General features: G+C 39.0%; 1 protein-coding gene across 1 annotated transcript; it reads right to left on the bottom strand.

Annotated features, from left to right (window-relative positions):
- Positions 1–138: 138 nt before the first annotated feature.
- On the bottom strand, positions 139–3,251 carry LOC131302704 (trans-cinnamate:CoA ligase, peroxisomal-like). Its single transcript, XM_058329478.1, has 2 exons — positions 3,004–3,251; positions 139–1,959 (listed from the first exon to the last, which is right to left on the bottom strand). The coding sequence occupies exons 1-2, from the start codon at positions 3,199–3,201 to the stop codon at positions 391–393; spliced, it is 1,767 nt and encodes a 588-aa protein (XP_058185461.1). The 5' UTR covers positions 3,202–3,251; the 3' UTR covers positions 139–390.
- Positions 3,252–23,247: the final 19,996 nt, after the last annotated feature.

The following is a 23,247-nucleotide window of genomic DNA, read 5'->3' as shown; positions in this document are numbered from 1 at the left end:
GAAACCACCACTTGATGAATCGAGCCAAAGCAAAATTAAAGTTCATGAATGATTCTGATTTGGCTAGGCTAGTCGACGGTAGGATTAATGCTTTAGAAATTAATCGAGGAGCACATAATATAGTCCGGAAGGTCTCGATTGCCAAAAATTTAAACAGTTCCTGTACAATAATTTATTATAATCACACTCTTGCTAATAATATTACGTTAATTACTGCACGTACTCACTCGGTGGGGAATCGAACCCAGAGCTTGAGGAGTACTCTCAAAGTCTCGGCATCGGGCCCGAACCACTGGGGTAACCCTTGGGTATGTACCCCTAACAAAGAGACTTTTTCAAGCCGGTCCCCTTATTAATTCATTATCCATTACAAGTGAAAATAATAAAAATTCAAAGACGAGATGAAGCCATGATCTGTTCATGAGCTTGATTTCGGTACCAAGGTGTTTGATCTCTCTTCAACTGGGTTGATTTCTTGGTTGATTGATCGGTCTCCGTCACCACCAGTGTTTTCGCCAATTCCCTCAACTGGAATTTCAGAATTTTCCCTGTCGAAGTCTTGGGCAGCTCACCCACGAACTGCACCTTCTTCGGCGTCATGAATCCGGCCATGTTTTTCCGGCAATGCGCGACGATATCGGCCTCTGTCACGGTGCCCGAGAAGTCCCTTTTCAGGGTCACGAAGGCGCAGGGGCTCTCCCCCCAGCGCGGATGCGGCATTGCCACCACCGCCGCCTCCAGTACCCTGGGGTGGCGGCAAAGCACCGATTCCACCTCGACACTGCTGATGTTTTCGCCGCCCGATATGATAACGTCCTTCGACCGGTCCTTGATTTCTAGGTACCCGTCCAGGTGGATGACTCCGATATCGCCCGTGAGAAACCACCCCTTGTGGAAGGCCTTCGCGGTGGCGATTTCGTCTTTGAAGTATCCTTTCATGACACTACTGCCGCGGATGACGATTTCACCCATCGTTTTCCCATCGTGCGGTACGCTCATCATCGTGTTTAAGTCCTTCACGTCCACGTTCGATAGTGTCAACACGCTGATGCCCTGTCGCGCCTTCAGTGTCGCCTGCTGATGGTGCGACAGTTGGTTCCACTGGGCCTGCCACTCGCAGACAAGGGCAGGCCCGGTGGCCTCAGTGATACCATAAGCATGGACGACGTGGAACCCAAGTCCCTCGATCTCCTCGAGTTTCGAGGGCGGTGGGGGTGCCCCGCCAGTGAGTATCTGGACCGGGGTCGTGATTTTCTTGCGCCCGTGCGGTTTGGCTTCCAAGAGAATATTGAAGACTACGGGCGCGCAACACATGTGGGTTACCTTGTGTAACGCAATGTTGGAATACATCTCTTGGGCCGTCGTGCTGCGAATGCACACGTTGGTCCCGCCCCTAGCTGCTACTCCCCACGTGAAGGTCCAACCGTTGCAGTGGAACATGGGGAGCGACCACAAATAAACAGGCTCGGTTCCCATTTCCCATCCCAGAATCAGGCTCAGAGTACTCAGGTAGGCACCTCTGTGGCTAAGAACGACTCCCTTGGGAGCCGATGTTGTCCCGGAGGTGTAGTTCAGGGAGATCGGGTCCCACTCGTCCTCAATCTCGTCCTGGACGAACCTTGCACTGCCGTTGTGGACTAGCTGCTCGTATTCCAGCTCACCGAGTCTGATGCCGGTGGGGGAGTCGATGTCGTCGATGACAACCACTAGCGGCAGTACTATGGATGGTATGGCCACCGCGGCACCTTCCAACTCGGGCATTAGTAGCCGGAGGGCCTCGCTGGCCACGGGCACGTATTGGTAGTCCACAAAGAAGACCTTGGCTTCGGAGTGCTTGAGAATTGTGGCGATGTTTTTAGCATCTAGCCTGGTGTTGATGGCGTTGAGGACTGCCCCAGCCATGGGCACTGCGAAATGCATCTCATACATTGCTGGAGTATTGGGAGCCAACACTGATACCTGTGTAATATAATAGGACCAACCATACCAATAAATTGCCTTTTCTTGAGAGAAATTTCTAAAAAACACACACACATATGAGCCGGTTCCACTCACACAACATTTGACACAAATTTTGCGTGGGACCCTCACGCAAATTATTGAAGTTCAACTTTTTTAAAACATATTTTTAAGTGTTTTCGTAAAAAAAATCAACTCACTCGGATATCGATAAAGGCTTAATCAGTTCATCCAAATTTTTTTCTATAAAATCAACGGAATGAACCGATCAAGCCCTAGCTTCCTGATATCCATCGAGTTGATATTTTACAAGAACTCTTAAAAACGCATTTTTAATAAATTAAACGGCTCAGATCATTTGTGTGGGGGTCCCACACAAAACTTGCGTCAAATGTTGTGTGAGCGGAATCGGCCCCATATATACCCGGCCCGTTGTTATCACTCACAATTTAAAAAAAAAAAATGGATTTATGATTATTCTATGGTTTATTTAAAACCAAAAAATAACTTGTAGATATGTTTGGTATAGCTTAATTTCTGTAATTAAGCAAGAACAAAAGTTCAAGCAATTTAGTTAAGCAAGTTGTAGTGAATATCTAGTTTAATTGTTAGTATTAACGATTCTACGGAACCTAAATTAATCAAGCTAATTAAATAAGTGATTATTAACAACCGCATAAAATCTAGGGGACCTATCTATTTGTACGTATATTTCAATTTAGCTAACAACCAAGCATGAAAAAGGAGCGGGGACTATTTGGTCATTTATGGACTATGCTAGGCTTGCATGACAAAAGTTTTGATTTTTAGTTGCAGTAGGAAGTTCACTAGCAAGACTCGAATCTGATTGTCGAGTCTAGCTAGCGATCGAGAGCTTCAACTATCTGGCCAACCCTTTGTGGCGTGTTTGTTAACGGTAGTGTAACTAATAGTTTTGGTAGGCGGATTATCGTCATAAATAAAAAAACTTGTTCGCGTGCGAGCTTCAACTACCTGGCCATATATTTGCCAATGTATGCGCGGGTGACAAAGAAGAGTACTTACGACATCGTTCTTGGCAATGTTTAGTGACCGGAGAGAACAAGCGATGCGGCGGCACCGCTCATAGGTTTGCCGCCACGTGAAGTGGGTTCCGGCGTATATTATAGAGGTCCGGTTGGCGTAAACCGCAGAGGCCCTCTTCAAGAAGGTGAGAGGAGTGAGAGGTACATAATTTGCTTCACATTTTGGTAGCCTGTCCATTTGTGCCAAAACGATGCAAGAGAGAGAGAGAGAGAGAGAGGAGTTGAGGGCAATTGTCGTGAGGGTAATGGAATGGAGATATATATACTGGGAAACATTTGTGTCCTTGGGAAAGCGCTAGCAATGGGCCCATATTTTGGTAGAAATTACTCAATGTTCGTGTAGTTAGTGTGAAGCTAGCTTAGCCATTTGACAGTGAACCCCACACCAAGGTACGGTTAAATTCGTGCTCATCCTTGTCCCAAAGGCGTTGAGAATATCATCTCCATATTTGGTGGTAAGAGTTAATTGGGTGGACCTTAATTATTAGGAAGTGCTACCCGTTGGTCGGGTTTTTGGCTTTGTTACGAGATTTTTTTAAATGGTAACTCGTAATTCGGCTCAAAACGGATTGGGTAAATACGGAAAAAAAATCTTTATCATCTACTTGCAGGGCCCAATTAAAGTTTGGCGAAGTCAAACTCCAAACTAAAAATCTTATACCATCTATTTGCACGGCCCAATTCAGGTGACTACCATGCGTCACTAAAATTTTGGTATGAGGGTCTTTTTCATAATTTTAGTCGGGTTACAAAAAGTAGTCTCTTATAATGAATTTGGTAATGTTCTTCCGTTGGATAATTTTTTAAATTTGTTGGTACAAACTTGAAAGAACTAATTGAAATCTCAAAATTGATGCGAAAAAATCAAAAAACTATACACAAATGTTTCCTTTTTTGTTATTAAAAAACATGATTTTTCAGTAATTGACTAAAATTAGGGTGTGAAATTATGACCAAAAGCCTCAATAGGTTCAGTAAAGACGAAAATGTTCGAAAAGACACATTCTCTACATTTACTGCATGTCTTAAGAGTCGTCTTATCTCTACCTTTTCAATTTCGGTCTATAATTTTGGTATCATTTGGTCTTCTTCTTTTTTTTGGTAAACTAGGTGCATTAGATAAAATTAGGAAACATACAAGAGTTTTGGGTATGAAACCCCACAGGCGTCATCGCGTAGTTGCGAATTAATACAAGTTGGAGCAATATCTAAAATACGAAAATAAAATAGGATTGCAAGCCATGTTAGCTAAAGCATCAGCACATTTGTTTCCTTCTCGATATATATGATCAATCTTCTCCACTCCTAGCTTCCTCATCAAGAATCTGCAATCATGAGCAATATTACTTAGGAAATGTCGGGGTTGATCAACTCCCATGATCAATTGGACAGCAGCAAGAGCATCCATTTCAACATAAATTGGAGTAATTTTCCTGTCCAATGCTAGTTGTAATCCGTCACGAAGGGCCCATAACTCAGCCTCCAAACTCTGCATTGGTCTCATTGTTCTGCGAAAACCTATGATCCAGTTTCCATGCATGTCCCTGATCAACCCACCACCAGATGCTACGCTTACATCTTTCTTGCATGAGCCATTAGTATTTAACTTAAAACAACTGGCAGGAGGAGGACACCATTTGATTAAAACCGTATCCTTTGAACGTGGAACCAAATCAGGGATAGCAATAAAATTCCATTCGGTAGCTTGGGATAGACTAGATTGGACAGTAGCAAGGATGGCATCACAGATAGGGGTTCCAGTAGGTTGGAAGAGAGTTTTGTTCCTAAGGTTCCAAATGTTCCAACAAACAAAAGGGAAAATGATGTTCCAAGGAATACCCGAGCGGTGAGAGGTCTTAGATGCACAATTGAATTAGAGAAGGAGTTCGCAACCGAGGAAGGAATGCCAACACTCTCCCAAACACGATGAGCCACATAGCAATCCCTAAGAACATGTCCCATGGTTTCACTAGTCAGGTTGCACACCTCACAAAGATCATTTTGGATAATATGTCGCATAAAAAGAAAATCTTTGGTTTTAATGCAATTCTGGCTTGCAAGCCAAAGAAAAAGGCGAACTCTGAGATTTGTCTTAGCTTTCCAAACTCATGTCCAATCCTCAAAGGGTGGGGTGGGATTAAAATTTTCAACCAAACCCCAAGCACTCCTAGAAGAGAAGATGCCGGAGTATCATTTGGTCTTCTAGTTGCTTGGTTCTGGATTTTATAGTAGTAGTAGGCCGGGCTAGGGGTGGTGTTTCAGGTTTGGTTGTCGGCTGCTATGCTTCTTTATGGTAATTAGGTTTTAGGTTTGGTTTTCGGCTGCTATGCTTCTTTATTATGGTAATTAGGTTTTCTCTGCATTTGTAGGCGTATTCTATTTGGTTAGATTCTGAGGTTTGGTAGTAACTAAGTTTAGGTTAGGGTTGTTTTCCTTTCTTCGTATTTTTCGGTTTGCCTCTCGCCCCCGTGGCTATTCGGATTTCGGGTGGCGCTTTCTGTAGCGCTCTAATTGGTCCGAGATACTAAAAGAAACGTTAATTTTATCAAAAACACACGCTAGGGAAGGTGATTTGGTAGTACCAACCCATGGTTTTGAATTTCAATTAAGACTCTTGACTACATTTAAAAAGGGCTTTTCACATTGGGCTGCCAGAATTCATCGGACCGGTGTTGTGCACATCCGAACCGTCCGTTCAATAATCTAACGGTTCAAATTTTATCTCGGTAATGAACGAACTGCTCGAATGGTGGAGATGAGATTTGGACCGTTGGATTGCTTTAATTTCCACTTTTGCTTTATTACGATTATTCTTTGGTGACGATATTCCAAACAAAAAATGGGTAGCTCTCGGTTTGTTGGTTCTAGAATCAAGATCCCATGCTGATCTCTCGCTCCAGCGAAATCTCATCTGGCGTAACATGAGACTCACACCACTATCTTGTTTTATGATCCGAGCCGTTCACATTGTAGGTTTGATGAAGTTGATCAAACATCGAAATTCATTCAGATGAGCCTATTTGACTTCAGACCAAAGGACGGTCAAACTCGGACCGTCCATTGCTCTTGTGACAAATATGATTCAAACCGAACTTTTACCAGCATCGATCAATTTGATTTTGTGTACAAACAATTTACACACTGAGGCCTACGACGTAAACGACTCAGATCGTGGACTGAGATCGACAAGAATCAGAGGAGGGATCTTAGATGAAATGAGGTTTTCAAGTCCGGGATTACATTCTATACCCACCATATATAATTAAAAAAAAAAAGAAAAAGGAAGAGAAATGGAAAATGCAATGCAAATCACATGAAAGTAACATTTCCCTTTTCTGACCGAGCGAAGTAAATAATTAACAAATGTAACGTCCTTTTCCCGTATTTTTTTTCATGGACCATCTTCACAGAAACTGGACCAACAAATGAATGGTGCTAGTATCGGGCCACCTAACATGGAAGGTGTTTTTTTTTCGTAGCCGTCCCTTTAGTTTTACGGTTATCTCAATTTCGTTCCTCTAGTTTTAATTGTCTCAATTTTGTCCCTGTGGTTTGTTTTACATTTCAAATTGGTAAAATCGTTAACACCGTTAATGAAACTAACAGGAAAATATGATTAAAAAATTAAGTGCTCCAATTTTCAATTCGGTTGAACCAGTGCGAAGATTTTATTTTTTTAATTATTTTATCCTAGATGGTCGTAGTGAATTTTTGGCTCTAAGGCCTTTCAACGAGCACCCGAAAACTCTTTATTTAGTTTCAGGGCTCTCTTAGGGTGCTCATTGAAAAGTCTTAGAGCTAAAAATTCATTATGACCATTTAAGATAAAATGATCAGAAAAATAAGATTTTCGCACCGGTTCAAACAAATTAAAAATTGGAACACTTAATTTTTTAACTATATTTTTTAATATATAAACAGTGTAAAAAATTAAGTGTTCCAATTTTCAATCCGTTTGAACCGGTGCGAAGATCTTATTTTTCTAATCATTTTATCTTAAATGGATAAAAAATTAAGTGTTCTAAATTTTTAATTTGTTTGAACCGGTGCGAAAATCTTATTTTTTTGATCATTTTATCTTAAATGGTCATAATGAATTTTTGACTCAAAGATCTTTCAATGAGCACCCTAAGAGAGCCCTGAAACTAAATAAGGAGTTTTCAGGTGCTCGTTGAAAGGTCCTAGAGCCAAAAATTCATTATGACCATCTAGGATAAAATGGTCAAAAAAATATTATCTTCGCACCAGTTCAACTGGATTGAAAATTGGTGCACTTAATTTTTTAATCATATTTTTCCGTTAGTTCATTAACTGTGTTAACGATTTTACCAATTTGGAACGTAAAACAAACTAGAGGGACGAAATTGAGACAGCCGTAAAACTAGAGGGACAACTACGAAAATTTGCCCTTAAAAGTATAATGGAGACAATCTTTGGTGGCGATGATAAACACATCCATGAAAATGAGGTTCTGCTTATAAAAGCAATGATACGACGTTACGAACACATCTTTAAAACACAACTTCGAACACAACCGTTAGATTCACATGGATCCAAGTTCACCGAATTATGGTTCCGGTGCGGACACAATTTTGTTCGGAGTTGTATTTTAAAATTGTGTTCCTAGACTTTTCTTTGCTCTTAATTCTCGAGTACATAGCAATTTGCTGTCAAGAAAACATATGTACGGTTGGTAAGCGAGCCGAATAGTGAACTGTTCAAGTTTGGTTTGAAGAAAAATGAAAGAGTTTCATATGTATGTACGTTCAAGCTAACTAGCTAGCTTGTTCATCAGGTGTGCCTATCTCAAGTAGCTAGTATTTTTTCAACTTTATATGTGCACGTAGCGAGCCGAGTAGTAGTAGTATATTCAAGCTAGCTTGCATATTTTGAAATCCTGACAAATTCTAAAAAAATATATATACTCAAGCTTAATATGTTCCAATAACGAACTTGGTTCGTTTATTGAAGGTCAAGAAAAATAAAAATAAAAATTCTCTAATAGTCATTATTCTTATTTTCTTCTTTTTACCAACCTCGTGGTCCTCGTCCAAGTCTTGCGGAAATGTTTGGGAAATTTTGTAAAAAGCAGTTTTGTGGGTGTAAAAATTTCCGAGCACTTAACCTGAAGGACATACTATCTTTTCTAGTTGATTTCTTCTTTGCTATAAAGTACCAAGGACAGAAGACCTGTTTGGGGGTAGAGATACATTGAAAGGCAAGATCTGAGCCGTCCATCTCCACAATTAATGGAGGATGTATTTGGAAACGGGGCACTGCATGTGATGCGTGGGTGCATTACAGGGTGTTGTAATACACGATCCGAGCTATCTATCTCTACGATTAATAGATCAGAATTCAAAACATATCATACATGGAGGATGCTTTTAGAAAATTTGAACCATTATAAATACTTTTAGATGTCTCTGATGGTGCACTATTGTGGACTACATTTGTAGGACAGAAGACCTGTGTGGGGAAGGCTTGCATTGAAGAAATTAAAATAGAGAAATACCACACAACTGTCTAGGAGAGGAAGAGAAACCAAACTAGATAGAGTATTTGTGCAAATAATTACTAGTATTTAGAGCTAGCATCTACAAACTAAAAGATGTCAAATTTTGTTGTGCAGCGGGCCCTCATAGATCGTTGATATGATCATGATATTGGAAAATAAACAAATCAAACATATCAGAAAAAAAAATGAAGAAATTAAACCAAACAAAGAAACCAAGATGTACGTGGTTCGGCTTCGGTTGTAAACCTTCTCCATGGCAAGCAAACGAGAGACGATTCCACTATTTGAAGAGAACGATGCTCCGAAGAGCTTTCATTATACACTACTACTAGCGAGTTGAGTTTTGTTCACCCTCCACGTAAGAGGGTGAACCTTCCTTCCTATTGGTTGAAATGGTGTAGATCTCACCTCAAAGTAGTATCATACTTACCAACAAGTGTATTGCATGGGTAGGGCCTACACCATTTCAACTAATAAGAAAGAGGATAATGTTCATCATCTTTAAGGAGGGTGAATAAAATTGCACTCATTACTAGCTAGGGACGTGATTTGGTACTACGTACCAACCCATGTTTTTGAATTTCAATGAAGACTCTTGACTACATTTAAAAAGGGCTTTTCACATTTGGCTGCCAGAATTCACCAACTGGTGCTGTGAACATTCAGACCGTCCGTTCAATAATCCAACGGTTCATATTTTATCTTGGTAATGAACGGTTCGGATGGTAGAGATGAGATTTGGATTGTTGGATTGCTTTAATTACCACTTTTGCTTTATTACGATTATTCTTTGGTGACGATATTCCAAACAAAAAATGGGTAGCTCTCGGTTTGTTGGTTCTAGAATCAAGATCCCATGCATGCTGATCTCTCGGTCAAGGGAAATCTCATCTGGCGTAAAATGAGACTCACACCACTATCTTATTTTATGATCCGAGCCGTTCACATTGTAGGTTTGATGTGTGCATTATCCATGAAAAACAAACGAAGTTGATCAAACATCGAAATTCATTCAGATGCGCCTATTTGACTTCAGACCAATGGACGGTCAAACTCGGACTTTCCATTGCTCTTATGACAAATATGATTCAACCGAACTTTTACCAGTATCGATCAATTTGATTTTGTGTACAAACAATTTACACATTGAGGTCTACGACGTGAACGAGTCAGATCGTGAACTGAGATCTCCAAGAATCAGAGGAGGGATCTTAGATGAAATAATCCTCTCTCATTGGGCCTGTGGTGTGAAGTTTTCCCTGTCGTCCTCACAAATAATATGAACTAGGTAGTGGTTTTCAAGTCCAGGATTATATTTCTATACCTACCAAAAAAAATAAAAAAAAGACAAATGGAAAATGCAATGCAATGGAACTATGAAAGTAACATTTCTCGTTTTCTGACCAAACAAAGTAAATAATTAACGAATAAAACGTCCTTTTCCCGTTTCTTAGATCGCTCAAGTGTCCAGGCCACCTAACGTGCAGGTGTCTTTTTCATGGACCATCTTGACAGAAACTAGACCAATGAAATGAATGGTGCTAATATCATTATCATTAAAAGTACTCTCTCCGTCCCTTTTTAAGTGTCCTGCTTCGTAACTCCAACTTATTAAAAAGACATCATCATTACACCTTTCACATCAACTTTTTCCTCCACTTTCCCTACTTACCCATCATCATTACACTTTTACTCACTAACTTTTCAAAATAAAATCTACTTTTAGGGACAAAATAGACAATACACCAACTTTTACCCCCCTAACTTTACAAAATGGACACTTATTAAGGGACAACCCAAAATGGAATACTGGACACAAAAAAAGGGACGGAGGGAGTACAAGACAATCTTTAGCGGTGAATTGGCGATGATACACCACATCCATGAAAAGGGGATTCTGCTTATAAAAGCAATGATACGAACACATCTTTAAAACACAATTCCGGCCACAAACCGTTAGATTCACATGGATCCACATATATCTAAATATATCTAAAGGTCTGGTCCGTCTGGATACAATTTTGTTCGAAGTTGTATTTTAAAATTCTGTTCCTAGACTTTTCTTTGCTTTTAGTGCTTGAGCAATTTGTGGTCAAGAAAACATATATAGGGTTGGTAAACAAGCCGAACGATGAAACGTACAAGTTTGGTTTGAAAGATCAACCTTGTTTGGATGAGTTTTTAAAAAAAAATTGGTTTGGTTTTTAGGTAATGAGTGGAGAGAGAAAATATGATAATGATTGGAAATAAGAGTAATGAGTGGAGAGCGATAGAGATAGAAATGAGAATAATGATTGAAGCGATGAGAGAGAAATGAAAGTAATAATTGAAAGTAGAGATAATGAGTGTTTTTTGAGTTGAAGTTTTTTTTCCAAATTGTTATCCAAACAAGGCAGAAAGAGTTTCAGATGTAGTATGTTCAAGCTAACTTGCTTGTTTATCAGGTGTCCCAATCTCAAGTAGCTAGTACTTTTTTAACGTTATACGTGCTCATAGCGAGTATGTTCCTAACAATTAATTAAATTCTAAAAAAAAATACTCAAGCTTAATATGTTCCAATAACGAAAAATTTGGAATAAGCTTTTTAACGCTTGAAACTCGAGCTTGGACTTGGGCCGCTTGGTTCGTTTATCGAATGCCAAGAAAAATAGAAGAAGTTTCTATAATAGTAATTATTCTTATTCTCTTCTTGTTAGTTGTTACCCACCTCGATCGTCCAAGTCTTGTGGAAATGTTTGGGAAATTTTGTAGAAAGCAGATACAAAAGCAGATTAAATTTCCGAGCTCTTAACCCGAAGGACACACTATCTTTTCTAATTGTTTCTTCTTTGCACATGCATTGAAGAAAATAGAGAAATACCATAGACCTGTCTGGGAGATGAGAATTTTTTCGGTGTCGGGTGGCCATTTTCCACATGGTACCCGCTCGGCACATTTGGGCCGTTCAATATGTACATTTTTGGATGGTTCGGATTGAAACTTTCTCTCTCCTCTCCTCTCATCCCAACACTTTCTCTCTCGCCAAATCCAAATTGTCAAAAAACGCAATGGACGGCTCGGATGTGCCGAGCTAGCGGACACCATGTGGTATCCACCCGGCACTGAAAACTTTTCCGAGAGGAGAGGAAGAGAAACCAACCTAGCTAGAGTATTCGTGACCTAAAAAGATTGTTATCTACTTAGACCACGTTTGGAATGGTTGCACAATAGGACAAATAATTACTAGTACTATTTAGAGCTACCATCTTCAACTTAAGATGTCAAATTTTGTTGTGCAGTGGGTCCCGAAGCCGAAGGACCCAACCGCAACCCGACGATCCTTGATGACAGTGATATTGGAAAAAAAACAAACCACACACATCCCGAAAAAAATGGGGAAAATCAAACAAATAAAACAAATAAGAGAGACCAAGATATACTTGGTTCGGCTTATATACGATTGTAAACCTATTACACGCGGGCAAGCAAATGAGAGACGATTGCACTATGTGAAGAGAACGATGCTCCAAAGAGCTACAATGGTGACAAACAGACAAAGTCCTTACAAAGATACTCTCACCAACACCAAAAAACAAGTTCTCTCACCAGAACACCCAAATTCGAATCTCTTACCAAATACAAACTCTCTCTCATTAAGTCTCACAAAACCCCTAGGATTTTTAACCAAGAGATACTGACGGAACAGAGTTCCACAAATGTAACCGTATGCCACATAGATACAAATGATTTTCACAAAATCCTACGGTTTCAACCAAAAAGAATCGGCAAAATAGATGATCTTCCAAATGACCGAAGGCCTATAGAACCCACCATGAAAGGGGCAACCACAAATTAACAGATGAAGATCTTCTAAAGAATCCTAATCTCAGAGGAATTCACTCAAGAAGTTCAAATCCTATGGGAGAGCAAGGGTATATAAGCCACAAATTACTTCCTAAAGCCTGAATCCTTGCCAAATTATGTTTCCTTTGCATATGGATTCCAAAAACTCCAAAACCAATTTTTAGGAAGTTCGAAATATAACCAAAATCGGCCAAACCGTGTGATTTCTGCCGCTCGGGTGAGATTTTCAGAGAGCATTAGAGTTCAAAACCTGATTCGACCGCCCGGGCAGCTGTGAATCCCACTTGTGCAGGATTTATAGATCAAGAACACTCATATCGAGGGCGAAAATTCCACAAATTTGACATGGCAGGTTGGTGGCCTAACTTTTTTTTATTGACAACAAAATTTTATTAAAAAAGACTTGACAGATTGGTGGGCTATTAATAGCAAGCGCGAAAGATCCATTAAAAAGATTTCATTATTGTAACAAGAAATTGTGTTCCCAATAAGAAGATATAACTTGTGACTACCAAGTATATAAATGTACTTTTTTCATTCTAGTATTAAATTTATGTTAGGTGTAACAGGGATTCAAAACATGCAATTAAGCTCGATCCTGAAACCATGCAGAAATCCGCCATACATATTCAAGCAATAATAGAACTTGCATTACCACATGAGCAGCAACACATTGGGAGCTGTGGGGCAGTCCATCACCTAGTTTTAATTCGTTTTCTAGTATAACGGGTGTAATAGCTACTTCAAATGATTGTAACTCCTATTCAGGCCCCCGCCTGTTCATCATAGTTATCTCCATTATTATCGATGAAAATACCGCTTCTTGCATGTTGAGAAAAAAAGAAGAAGAGAGAGTGAAGTGGGATCTTGTTGGCACTATAACAAGGAGAACAATTATGGAACTAAAATATATGAGAATCTAACATGAAAGATGGCTTTGCAAAATAAAGTTTTGCCACCCTAAATGATTTATTTGGCAAAAAAAAGATATCAACCACTCAGAATTATTAAGAAAAAAACAACCAACCCAGGTCCCCATAAATATAGATATTTTTTTCCGAGGTTACAATCATATATATGTCGGTCCATCCATTGGTGGACATTTGTTTTGCTTAATATATACTGAATAATTTTGGACAACCATCTAATTGCATTTTCCATGATTGTATTTTGGAAGTATTGAGGATGAGTCCTCTTTTTTAGTACTCCTACAAATTTGCTTTACAAAGAACTGTTTTTGTACGTGCATACGCCAACTTTACACAGAGCGATTGCATGTGGAGGCTTGTAACATGTTTGTGATTTTTGTGTACTGCAGGATCTCCAGCTTTCCTTGTTTGTGATTTTTGTGCTACAGGGTCTCCAGATTTAATATATATCCACCAAGGAACGTGCCCTTTGCAAATTCTAGACATTCACCCGTGTGTAGCCAAGTAGCATTTGCCGTTGTTGGGTGTGCTCCAATTGTTCTATCCGAAGTTGTATGACGGAGTTATAAGTGTTTGATTTGGGTGATTTGTTCCCTGTGCCTTATTATTATCCTGTAATTCTGTAATTTGATCATTTTGGATCTCCTTTGTAGTAATAAAAATGGCACCAATCTTCTTCTAAAAAAAAAACCCTTTACGTAGAGATGTTTTTGCTAAGCCAAAAGGTGGAGGAGGGGGCGACCGGACATAGCAACCCTCCTTTCGGTGTGACCATAGGGATTCCAAACCCGCGGCGAGCCCCAAAAGGGAGCAAATAACCATAGCAATTACCGCCCCCAAGGGCTCGTGCTTATTATATTTTGTTGTTAATTATCGATCCGCACAATATTCTTTTGCTGATCAAAAGAATCTTTTTCCTTGTAGCCTTTGGAGCATCTCCAACTCACCTCCAAAACTTCAAAATGAAGAATAGATGTGATATATTGAGGGGAGATTTTCTAATCTATCTATTTTTTCTTCAATTTAATTTGTACTTTAATTATGAGAGAATCTTGGAGGGATCCATTGGTATTTTTAGAGATTTGGTCTCTAAATTTACTTTTGAGTCCTCAAAAAGGGCGTGGGTTCCTCCAAGATTTCTCCATAAAGTAAAAAAAATTAAAAAGAAAAGAGAGTATAAATTATAAAATCTTTGAATGAAATTATTTACGTTTATTACCCCAAAAAAATCGCCATCCTATATGTTAGTGCAAGAACATTGTATACCTATTGTATGAAGTATTTACGTTTATTACCCCCGAAAAATCGTCTTGCATTGTTACCCTCTGTATTAAATTATTTACGTTTATTACCCTAACAACGTTGGCATGAACCAAAAATCGTACGTTACTAAAAGTCGTTGCCAAATTTTCAGCAATTTTAATCCAACAACAGAGATGTATGTACGGCTCTATAGAAATGATGCTTATTCTACATAGAGTTGTAGGTATAGGTGAGAAAGAAATTGAATAAGCATAACCTATAAATAGTGATGTATGTGATTGGGCTCTGTCCTAATAGGTGTGATTGGGCTTTGTCCCATTTGATTGTACATTTCAACTTTGGTTGGAATTTCCCTTTCTCTTTTTTTTAATAAAATATTACTTTTGCCGGAAAAAAAAAATAATGATGTGTGTGGTTGATGCCACATTTACATAGCTATAGGTATAAGTGAAAAAGAAACTTATTGAGCATAACCTATTATATAGTGATGTACGTGGGTGATGCCAGGTGAGAAAGAAACTGAATGAGCATGACCAATTATATATTGATATACGTGAGTGATGCTACATCTACATTGAGCTGTAGGTATAGGTGAGAAAGAAACTGAATGAGTATGAATTATTAAATAGTATTGTACTGTAAGGACCCAGATTTTCGACCCTAATTTTTTTTTATAATAATAATAGCAATAATATTATTAGGTGTTAATTTTTTTTACATAATATATATACATACATGCATTTATAATCTTATATATATATATATACACACACACACACATACACACACATGCATGCACCGGCATGCATGCATCTCTCTTGTCCCTCTCCCTCTCCCTCTCTTGCACTGTCTCACTCTCTTCCATCTCCCATAACTCACACACACACACACACACACACACACACACTCTCTCTCTCTCTCTCTCTCTTTCTCTCTCTCTCTCTCTCTCTCTCTCTCTCCAAGAAAGCCATGTTCATCCCCCCATGCAAACCAAAAAATTACTTCATGCCCAAGAAAATCCGAATTCAATTCATTCTTATCCATTTTCAACTTCCTCTCTGACCCTAAACTGAGCTCAATTCGTCCATCCCAAATCCAAAGAACCCAACTTGTCACATCCTCGATTTTCAATATAATTAAGTAATACATTTCAATAAAAGAGAAACCTCGCATATCATATACGTTACCCAAAGGAGTTTCCCACCTGTTTAATTTACAAACAAGTCCTTAAGTTTTGATAATTACAACTTTAGTCAAAAGAAAATTCAATAGTAATTATTTACAAAACCATCTTTAATGAATTGAGATCTTCACAAAGATGACGAAATAACCAGTGATGTCAGCTTCCAAAAGTCTTTTACTGTCAAGCACACAATGCTTGCAATCTATTGCCCGGCATCAGAACCTGAAAATAAAGATTTGGTTGAGCTACACTAACCCAGTAGAGAATTCTAAACTCAAGCTATATGTAGTTTGAATGAATCATACACCGAGAATGAATGAGTATGGACAGATATGCCTATCGTACAAGTGACTACCAACAAGCTGCAAATTATCGCCTAAGAGTCCTAGACTTCACATCAATGTCACTAGCCGTTTACTTCTTTAACTAGTTATATTATTAAACTCACGTCATTCCACATTTGTCTATAATCAAATCAAAACATCTTATCATTCTTCGTACGGTAATACAATCTTTCTCGTGTCCACATTGACCTTCATTAAATCCTTTTATTGCAAAACCTTTCTTTTCCTTTAATCCGGTATTTTCCATCAATAATCACTAGGGTCACCTCGGGTCTAGTTCCTTCGAGCGCAGGGTCACCCCGAGTCTTTTCCCTTAATAATAATAATCAGGTGGGGTCACCTCGGGTCTAGTTCCCTCGAGCGCAGGGTCACCCCGAGTCTTTTCCTCCAATAATATGAATCAGTTAGGTCACCTCGGGTCTAGTTCCCTCGAGCGTAAGGTCACCCCGAGTCTTTTTCCTTAACAATGACCACTTGGGTCACCTTTCACACTTTTCACAATCGACATCATTTCATAATCAATTTCATCATCCCTTTGACGGTCATACCACTAAATTTTAATTAATCATTACGTGACTCCACAAATGTACATGTTCATGCCTCTTCACTAGTTTACCCATTTGCATCTGACATAGCATATCAAACCCGTACGTATAATCCTACCATACTTTGTCCATTAGTTTCTACACTTGAACCTCATAGAGAGAGTGTCAAAAGGATTAAAAGACTTGACGAGTCGTGAGGACACAAGTTATTTTATCATCTCAAACAATTCTTTCTCACATCGATTTTCACTTCAAGCATTCTAAACAATCTACCAATCCACCACGTTGATTACATCTCAAACCGCTCCTAACTGTCATCCATATCAAGACTCTGACTATTTAATTAATACACGCCTTTTCCTTTAAGCATACCACAATCCCACACGTCCTCACCGTACCTCTAAGTACATTTCCCGTACCTTCACAAGCCACATATTAACCCACAACTAGACTCTACGATGCCCGATTATCTAGTTTCTATACTCGGAGTCCGTAAAAGCATGTACTAAAGGAATCTAAGAATTTTACGAGTCGAGAGAGAGAGAACGGATTGCAATACTACTTGTCGAATCCCTAGACATGTTCACTCTAGTCCATTGAATGCCACTCTAAGTGAGATACGAGTAATACTCACCAAAACACTTGGAAGGATGCGTAAACAAACTCATTAGAGTCAATAAAAAGCTTCGACATGCGAGTTGAAGGATATAGGAAAGCAGCTGAAAGATACTGCAGCAGCTCAAGAAAGCAGCTGGAAGCAACTCAAACTCCTAATCTCCTACCGGTAGGCAAGCAAGTCCTACCGGTAGAACTTCAAAACAGAAAGTCCAACATTCCAAATTTATGCTTTACCTACCTATCTCCTACCGGTAGGCAAGCAAGTCCTACCGGTAGAACTTCAAAACAGAAAGTCCAACATTCCAAATTTATGCTTTACCTACCTATCTCCTACCGGTAGGCAAGCAAGTCCTACTGGTAGAACTTCAAAACAGAAAGTCCAACATTCCAAATTTATGCTTTACCTACCGGTAGGTAAGGCTTTACCTACCGGTAGGTAAGGAATTCCTACCGGTAGAAGAAGAGAATTCGGCATTTGACTACCGGTAGGTAAAGAAGTCTTACCGGTAGAAACTGCAAACAGGAAAGCCAACATTTTGAACGAAACGACTTTGTACTTGGCCTACCGGTAGGCAAACAAGTTCTACCGGTAGGTGGATGAATATATTGAGCAGCTTGAGCAACTTGACCTACCGGTAAGTAGAGAGTTCTTACCGGTAGAAAGTTGATACGTTGAGCAGCTTTTGAGCTGCTGCTATACGTTTGAGCTGGTTGACGAAATTTCTCAATCGTTCTACCGGTAGGGAATCGATTTTCTGGTAAAGTAACAACATTCTACCGGTAGAAAGGATGGGCCTACCGGTAGGAAACCAGGAAGAACATACAATTCTGACAGCAACTACCAATTTTCAATCCAAACTTAAACACGACATTTCAAGCACGATTCATGCACCAAATCACTCATAAAACATATAAAGAGAGGTAGAATTCCCTACCTCAAGTCGAAAAGCAAAAACCAAGCGATTTGAACAAGCCCTAGCTTCCGAAACCTCAAAATCAATTGAATACTCCTCTCCGAGCTAGACCCAACTGAATACACGCTCAAGATCACGTACGAAGGGTGGAATGGAGGTCAATCTTCATGAGTTTTGAGATTGGAGGTTGATTTGAGTTGATTTTGAGTGGGAGTGGAGGAGAGCCGAGAGAGGGAACAGGAGAGAAAATGGGATGGGATTTATGAAAATTAATTTCCCCTGGCACACACTTATACACACATGCACCTTATCATACTAACACCCACATTTTTCAAACTCTTGCACATTGACCCACAAATAAAATAAACTCAATCAATTTCACATTTTTCTCAATTTCTAATATTTATGAAACGTTTAAATAATATCCGAAAAATACGGGTCCTTACACAACTTCCTTTAAATTCAATCTTATCCAACCTCTCCCAAATTCACCAATATAAACCCCTCCCCAGCCACTATCATACGAGATCACCACAACACTCCCTACACTCCACCAGTTCAGATAGAAGAAAGAACAGAAGAAAATCAAGCTCTAATCTATGGAGTTCTAGAGAGAGAAAATGAGAGAGAAAAGTGGGTTTTGTACCTAGACCCAACCGAAATCCAATTCAACCGTTTCAATCACTTCCCACAACCCCAAGCATCACCAAACAACATTCAATTTGGTCCCAATGTTTCCCCATAGCCAAACCCGAAGTCATCTTCTCCAAATTCAAAGTTTCGGTTTTTGATTCAATTTGACCAACCCAAGGTATTATAATCCTATCAAACTCATCTCTAAGTATATTTAAGTATTTTTAAGCCTAACCCATAGTCCTAAATGGTCTCATGCATCAAAATCGAGGTGGAACAAAAAAAAATCTGAAATCCCGTATCAACCTTGCGGCCGCAAGGTGCGAGTTGCAAGAATAAGCGCCGAGGTTGCGGCAACAGGCTTCACCGCAAGGTCTGCCTTGCGGCAGCGATTCCAACCGCAAACTCCATTCGGATTGTTTAAAAAGTATTTGAAACCATTTTGCGACCATCCGAACAACGTTTTTGACCCCTGAACTATTTTTCCTAGAATCCTTACACCTCAAAGATGATATCTTATTAATATCAATTTTTTTATTTAATTATCTATTTATTAATTATTTTATCAAGTTTTCAATTGAAACAACTTTGCGACCTTATAAACCATGTTATTAATGCCGGAATAATTTTTTTTAGACACTTTACACTCTTAAGACAAAATCTTAACCTCAACATATTTTATTTATTAAATTATTTATTACCTAATTATTTTACTTTCGGTAATATCTTTTATTAAAAATAACCTCACGACCCTCTAGACCCGATTTTTGATACCCGAACATATCATGTAGGACCGTAGGACTCCCAATAAGGCCATGTTTATTATTATAATATTATAATATTTTAATCTATTTAATGTATTTAATTTAGCTATTAATCAATCTAATTTCATAAAAATAAGCCTAGACTTACTAATAATTGAACAAAATTATTTTCTTTATTAATAAAGATTTCCGCTATTAAATTTTAACTTCTTGGCCATACAAGACTAAGGGCAACGGCCCGTTCATAAAAAGTTATGTGATTGCCTCGCTTATTTGTTTCAATTATCATTTTGATTATTTATATATTGCTCTGATTCTTGATTTATATGCTAGATTGGACCTTAGAGACATTGGGTGGTATGCGACTAGAATTCACCTAGACGGTGCTAGGTAATGGATAAATTGGAAAGTGTTATGATGTTAGAGATTGCCTACAGGCAGGTTTTTAAGATGTGAATTGAGATAGGTGCTAACGGAGGCCCAGTCTCCCAAATTGGCGGGAGTCCAGTGGTGATTAAGATAGGCGAATCTTAGTTATGATTCGGGCATGATAAGTTTTTCCTTTGTTTGTAATGAGAGGGATACACGCTGAGGACATAACTTAGGTGCAATCCGCGACAACAAAAGGAAGTGATCTCACGGGACAGGGCATAGCTAGCGATTGGGGAGGAAGGATCTCATGGTTGAGATCTTAAATCACACGTCAAGCTAATGGATAGTAATGAATCGGTTATGTATGAAATTTCTGTTTAATTCTTCCGCATTGATATTATATTGTTTGCTTGCTAGCTGTAAAGTAAGAGGGATAGTTGGGTTGGATTATTCTACTTGGTGATTTATCACTCACGGATACGTAAGTGTCCTAGTAAATCGGTTGCTTCGGCGACCAATATATTTGCCAGAGGGTGCATGATTCAATGGAGGAGCAGTTGGACACAAGAGGAATACCAGGGGCTGAGATCGAGTATGCTTGGGATATGTATCAAGACTAGAGTCGCTCTGGAGTTATTTCAATAAAATTTTATTATTAAATACCTTCAAAATTTATTTGAAAAATCGGGGCATTACATGTACGTAGGTGATGCTACATCTACATAGAGCTGTAGGTATTAGTGAGAAAGAAACTGAATGAGCATGGCTTATTAAATAGTGTTGTACGTGAGTGATGCTACATCTACATAGAGCTGTAGGTATAGGTGAGAAAGAAACTGAATGAGGATGACTTATTAAATAGTGTTGTACATGGGTGATGCTACATCTACAGAGAGCTGTAGGTATAGGTGAGAAAGAAACTGAATGAGCATGACCTATTAAATACTAGTGTTGTAGGTTGGTGATGCTACATCTACATAGAGCTATAGGTATCGGTAAGAAAGAAAATCAGAGTTACCGAAGATGCCATCAAATATTGACATAGGGGATCTTTGGTTAAACTCCAATGTTGATGATAGCAGCCCATGGAATGATGAAGGGGATATGAGGAGTGGTTGTTTAGAGACTATTGAAGGTGTTTCTGGGGATGGTTTAGGTAATGATTTTCAATCTTTGGCTATTATTAAGGTAAAAGAATCAACAGTGGGTGAGGCTCCACAAATTATCGAAAATCTTGATTTGATGGATCCAAGTAGTGGTGAGAGGATTGCGAAGCATTTGGGAGTTTCTATACCTTTGGGGGTTAATGCAAATATTTCTCAAGTGGGAGCTAAGGGGCAAGGTCTTTCCTCCAAAACTATGAGCTTTATGGCCGGCAAGCATTGTAGAGGTGGAAGTAATTCTTTTGGTGATAGATCATATCCCTTGATGCTATTCAGAAAACAAAAATGCTAGAGGGACCGAAATTGGGGGACCGAATTCGGACCGACGGCCGCCGGCGGGCCGTCTCCGGCCACCGGACGGCCGATCCGAGCCGTCCAAAAATTCTAAAAAAAAAAACCGAGGGGCCCCACGCGGGAATCAACGTCATCCGAGGTGTGTAGGGTGCTTGATCGGAGCACCCCTTTTCGTGTGTATATGTATAAATAAGACGGCCCGCCGGCGGCCGTCGGTCCGAATTCGGTCCCCCAATTTCGGTCCCTGTAGCAACACTCGAAAGAAAATGGGACGGAGGGTGAGAAGATCAAAGAGGAAGATTAGTAAAAAGAAGCTTCTTGCAAAGCTTGGGGTCAAGGCCAAAAAATTGAATCCCAAAAATAAGAAAGTCCCCTCTTGTTCTTTATCCTTCGATGACATCCGAAACTAGAACTCCAATCCTTTTTAAAAGAGCTTAAAAGGCCATGGATTTAGGTACCACTTTGGGCATTAAAGAAATATGTTGAAATAGAGGAGGCTAATTTAGCGGAAAGAATCGGTGCTCTTGACAATTTGGAGGAAGACACGGGTTTGGAGGATGATAAGGACTTCGAGGATGGTGCCTCTCTCTCTAGAATTTTAATTCCATAGATTGGTGGTTTTGAGTTGTTGGTTCTATTTCTTTTGGTTTTTTCATGTTTCTTGTGGTGTTTTTGGTTAGGAAGCTTTCCTATGGGTGAGGTTCTCGGATGGCTTTTGCCGGTGTGCCCGTGATTCTTTTAATCTTTGTAATTATTTTCAAAGATTAATAAAAATTCCTTTTGCCGATCAAACAAAAATAGGTGAGAAAGAAACTGAATGAGCATGACCTATTAGATAGTAATGTATATGGGTGATGCTACATCTACATAGAGTTGTAGGTATAGGTGAGAAAGAAACTCAATGAGCATAACCTACAGATAGTGATGTACGTCGGTGCTGCCACACTGACGTAGGTGATGCTGCATCCAGTAAGGGTGAGAAAAAAAAAACCAACGGGGAGCTGAAGCTATATTTTGGCTTCAAGCCCGAAATTCTCTCCTCCATTGAGTGGCCCAGAGAACTGTGAGAGGTGCTGGTCTTTGTACATGGGAGTTTAGCCCCTTTTTGTGGCTTTTGTCTTCTCTTCAGGGGGTTAATTGGTTGTCCGTTCTGATGTTTTTTACTATTTCGTATCAACGAAATATTGTTCTATCCTTTAACCAAAAAAATAGGGAGCCATTTTGAGAGCCAAAAAATAGCTTGTCATTTCTTTAGCCAAATTTGGTAATGCAAATGGCTTGGTCCATTTGTTGTAAGGATTGTGATCTAGGCGCCTATGAGTAATCTCATGATGGTGATATATAGTATGTTTAAAGGATGCAAGTGATGGAGGCCAAATAATGACTTTAGTATTCTGCTATAGGTTCTTAAAAAATAAGTACTTATTTGTAATTTGTAAATTTAAAAATAATGTATATAAGAATTTTTTTTTTTGCACCATTCAAAAGATCTCATTGAGATCTATTAAATACACAAAAAATTATTTTGGTGAGTCCATTATTTTTAAACTTGGAAATTATAAATAAATACTTATTTTTTAAAAACTCTTAGCGAATATCTTTGCCAAATTTTGCCCAAATAATACTGTAGCAAGCCAAAAAAATGACTTTAACTCCTAAAAAATGGCCAAAACCATTGGAGTTGCTCTAGATACTTTTGTAGAAAGTTGTCATTGTATACTTTTAGCTACGTACTTTTAGTGACAATCATTTTTGTGTCATTAGAATATTTCGGTGACAATCATTTTTTGTTGTCGATATAGGTCAATTTTCTTGTAGTGGATATCTTGGACTAAATAAAA

This window comes from Rhododendron vialii, chromosome 10a (assembly GCF_030253575.1).
Source record: "Rhododendron vialii isolate Sample 1 chromosome 10a, ASM3025357v1".
Lineage (NCBI taxonomy): Eukaryota > Viridiplantae > Streptophyta > Magnoliopsida > Ericales > Ericaceae > Rhododendron > Rhododendron vialii.
This window is presented reverse-complemented; position numbering and strand designations above follow the sequence as displayed.